This window comes from Ruditapes philippinarum, unplaced genomic scaffold (genome assembly GCF_026571515.1).
Source record: "Ruditapes philippinarum isolate M1 unplaced genomic scaffold, ASM2657151v2 ctg13183_1_1_1_1, whole genome shotgun sequence".
In the NCBI taxonomy this organism is placed as follows: domain Eukaryota; kingdom Metazoa; phylum Mollusca; class Bivalvia; order Venerida; family Veneridae; genus Ruditapes; species Ruditapes philippinarum.
In genome coordinates, this window is record NW_026860693.1 from 58401 (window position 1) to 61561 (window position 3161).

The 3161-nt window shown below is 30.1% G+C and overlaps 1 protein-coding gene across 1 annotated transcript; it reads left to right on the forward strand.

Moving 5' to 3' along the window:
• The first annotated feature begins 357 nt into the window (after positions 1–357).
• On the forward strand, positions 358–2923 carry LOC132713088 (uncharacterized). The gene is made up of 3 exons (XM_060695553.1): positions 358–692; positions 1776–1903; positions 2774–2923. Exons 1-3 carry the CDS (start codon positions 386–388, stop codon positions 2921–2923), a joined length of 585 nt encoding a protein of 194 aa, XP_060551536.1. The 5' UTR covers positions 358–385.
• The last annotated feature ends 238 nt before the right edge of the window (positions 2924–3161 follow it).

Here is a 3161-nt window from a genome sequence, read left to right on the forward strand (position 1 = left end):
TACATGTAATAAGGTATCGGCATGTTAAATTTTGTCATATTTCAATTATATTTCTTAAAAACTACAAACGTGAGCCCACTTAGTATCAATCCTCGTACAAGCTTTGTACCAAAGTCATTCATTCAATTCAGCCAATATTTTGTAACATTGTGCTGGCATTGGGTAAATTTTTTATAATATGAACATGGAAATAGTTTATAAATGTAAATAAAGAATGTTAAAAGAAGAGTTGCGATTTGTTTGCTAACACGCCAAATGTCATAATGAATAATTCAAATCTAAAGTTTGTGCATATTGATTTCTAACAGTCCCTGTTAGAAACAGTTAGCAGTCCCGTTTGCTAACCATTGGAGCTTGTTCAAAGTTTAAGAATTAAAGAAAGACAATGGGGTATAGTTATATTCTGATATATCTGTTCTTAATTTTTCATTCTTTTCTACACAGATCTGAAGGCAATTTCAAGTTTTATTTGGCTGATTACTTGAAAGGATACAAATGTTTGGATGAGAACATATCCTTTAAGATGGCAAGCAGTAGATCTAAATCAGCATGTGCACACAGATGTTGGATGGACCTTACTTGTTCTAGCATCATATACTATCCTGATACCGGCAATTGTACGGGCTGTACTTCCTTCACCGGAGTAGCTGATCTTTTACAGAGCAATTCGGTATTCTACAAAAAACGTGGATGTAAGTAATCTTGTTTTAGATTTTTTTGTCTCAGTTATAGAAGAAGGAAAGAAAGGTATTGTTTTTAATTGTTGCAAAAATGCTTTATTTCACTACCCTGTCCTTGAAGTCAAGAATAATATTTATTATCCCATTTGTTTAAAACTTTGTGAAATTCGTTTTCTATTTAAAATTAAAAATCCCCTAAGATATTGACTATTTGTAATGTTAGCGTTAAAATGTTTGATTAAATAATTTCACGAATAAGGAATTCGCTGAATGTGATAGACACAAAAATGTCACCAATGACATTAATTTTTCTTTTGTTGAAAAAAAGTTTTGTGCTAGCTAAAAAATGTTTACTAAAATAATGTCATTGTAAACAAAGGCAAAGAAAGAAAATTAAACCAGTACACAGATTTTTTTAATGTTGCAAAGTTAAAAAAAATATTGAAACAAATTAATGAATCCATATTCTTACGTAAGTTTTGAGATATCTATCATGTGTTTATTTGTGAGTTATTTAACGTGAATGTGTGTTTATTTGTGAGTTATCTACCGTGAAAGTGTTGAAATTGTGTTTATTTGCTCTTATAGTTCATTCACAAGAGTGGATAAAACACAACCGTGAAAAGCAACATGCAATTTTATTTCAAATTCGTATTGTAACTTTATTCTGTTGCATGGTTTAAAATTTTATGCGACATAATTTGTTCTATATTTGCTTTAATAGCGCTTCCTCAGGTAATGTCGATTATTCAAAAAACAAAATGCAGTATGCTTGTTTACTCATTAATGCATTGAAAGTATTTTCTTGATAGAATTGTTTCCCGAATTGTAATGAAATGATTGAAAAAGATTTTAAATCAAATAATTTACCGGATCAGGGCAAAAGAATTGTAAGAAAATGGCGGCCAGTTTTTCTTTATTTTATTTATCTATTTATTTGAATTATGCAAAGTTAAAGAAATCTCTCTTAAAAGTTTAAATTTTCTGTTTTTGCCTCTATGTTCATTGTCTTCTTCAGTCTATGTAAAATGCAGTACCATTTTCTATAGTACTAAATTGATGGCAAATCATTGTTATATTTTCGGATGGATTTAGATCAATACATCGGTTGCTATAACGACAAACCTAGGATTCTGGCTGATTATAACTATTCTCCAAGTCAATCAACAGAAAACTGTCTCGCCCTTTGTCGAAACAAGGGCTTACCCTTTTCAATGACTGAAGTAAGTTATGTTTGTGAAATGAAATTCAATTTGAAATTTTATCAAAATGCAGATTAAAGGACTTTAGATATATCCTTACATTACATTGTACCTTAAAAGAAATGTTGAGATTCATATTATTTCAAAATCATTTCTATTAAATGAAATAAATTGTAGGTCTTATCGAGTTTCTTATTTATTTGATTTCGTGCCTTTGTAGTGAAAGCGTTTTGATATTTATGTTAACAAACCCTGTTTAAAGTGTTTATACATTAATTTCGGACGCAATTCAATAAGCATTTGCAAATTCAGCCTTTCAACTTCATAACGGTAACATTTCAACCAATAAATTTATCGTTATCAGATTCAACAATGTTGTTCTTATTAGAGCTGCATTCCTCCAGATGAGTCAAAATATTTCAAGAAAATTAAACTTTAGAAAAATGTACCAAATATTTTGTTTAAAGTAAAAGGATTTTAGATCCAAGTAGTAATTTATATGTTATGTGCGATTAAGTAATGATTCCTCAGTATAAATCTCAATATTTCTACTGCGTTACTGACGCAGTAAGGGCTATGTTTGCTTAGTTTGACCAGTTCATGGTTATTAAGATTGTACGTGGATAAAAGTGTTGTTTGCAAAAACTAATCATTTATTGACCTTTTTAATATAACTGAAACTATTTTAGAATGGTGAAAAAAACCTCGCTAAAATGCTGAAATTTGGGTGGCTAACAGGAGCGTCTGATACATTTTATGTAAGATTTGAACTTTTTAATGTAAGTTTATTCCTTTTCTTACAGATGTCTATATTAAAAAATCTTTTCAATTACAAAGACGAATAATTGTTCAACATTTCTCCATCTTACAATTCATTCCTCGATATTTTAGTATGCCAACGAATGCTGGTGCGGTGCAAATGTAAATTTCGCCATCACTGAGAAGATACCAGAGTCCAGATGCAACATGACTTGTGTAGGTAATACGAGTCAAAAATGTGGAGGCTCCTGGAGTGGTAATCTATATCGGACAGGAGTGTAGGAAGGTAATATCGTTCATTTTAATACTGTAGAAATACTTCACAATATCTACATGTTTAATTCCAAAAATTTATATTATTTGTCAGCAAAGATTTTCTCAGATCTAACAATAAGGGTATTGTTACTTCACAATACAAACACTTTCAGTTACTTCAAAACAGAAGAGTCCACATTCTGTACAATGCAAATGGCCAAAAATTTAAAGTATATATTAGAAGTAGTTTTAATATTGTACCCCG

What these genes read in the sequence shown, in the direction of transcription:
- LOC132713088 (XM_060695553.1), top strand. Translation starts at nt 386, where the DNA reads ATGGGGTATAGTTATATTCTGATATATCTGTTCTTAATTTTTCATTCT. An exon ending in ATTCTACAAAAAACGTGGAT is followed by an intron (nt 693 to 1,775) that starts GTAAGTAATCTT and finishes GGATGGATTTAG; the next exon opens with ATCAATACATCGGTTGCTAT. An exon ending in TACCCTTTTCAATGACTGAA is followed by an intron (nt 1,904 to 2,773) that starts GTAAGTTATGTT and finishes TCGATATTTTAG; the next exon opens with TATGCCAACGAATGCTGGTG.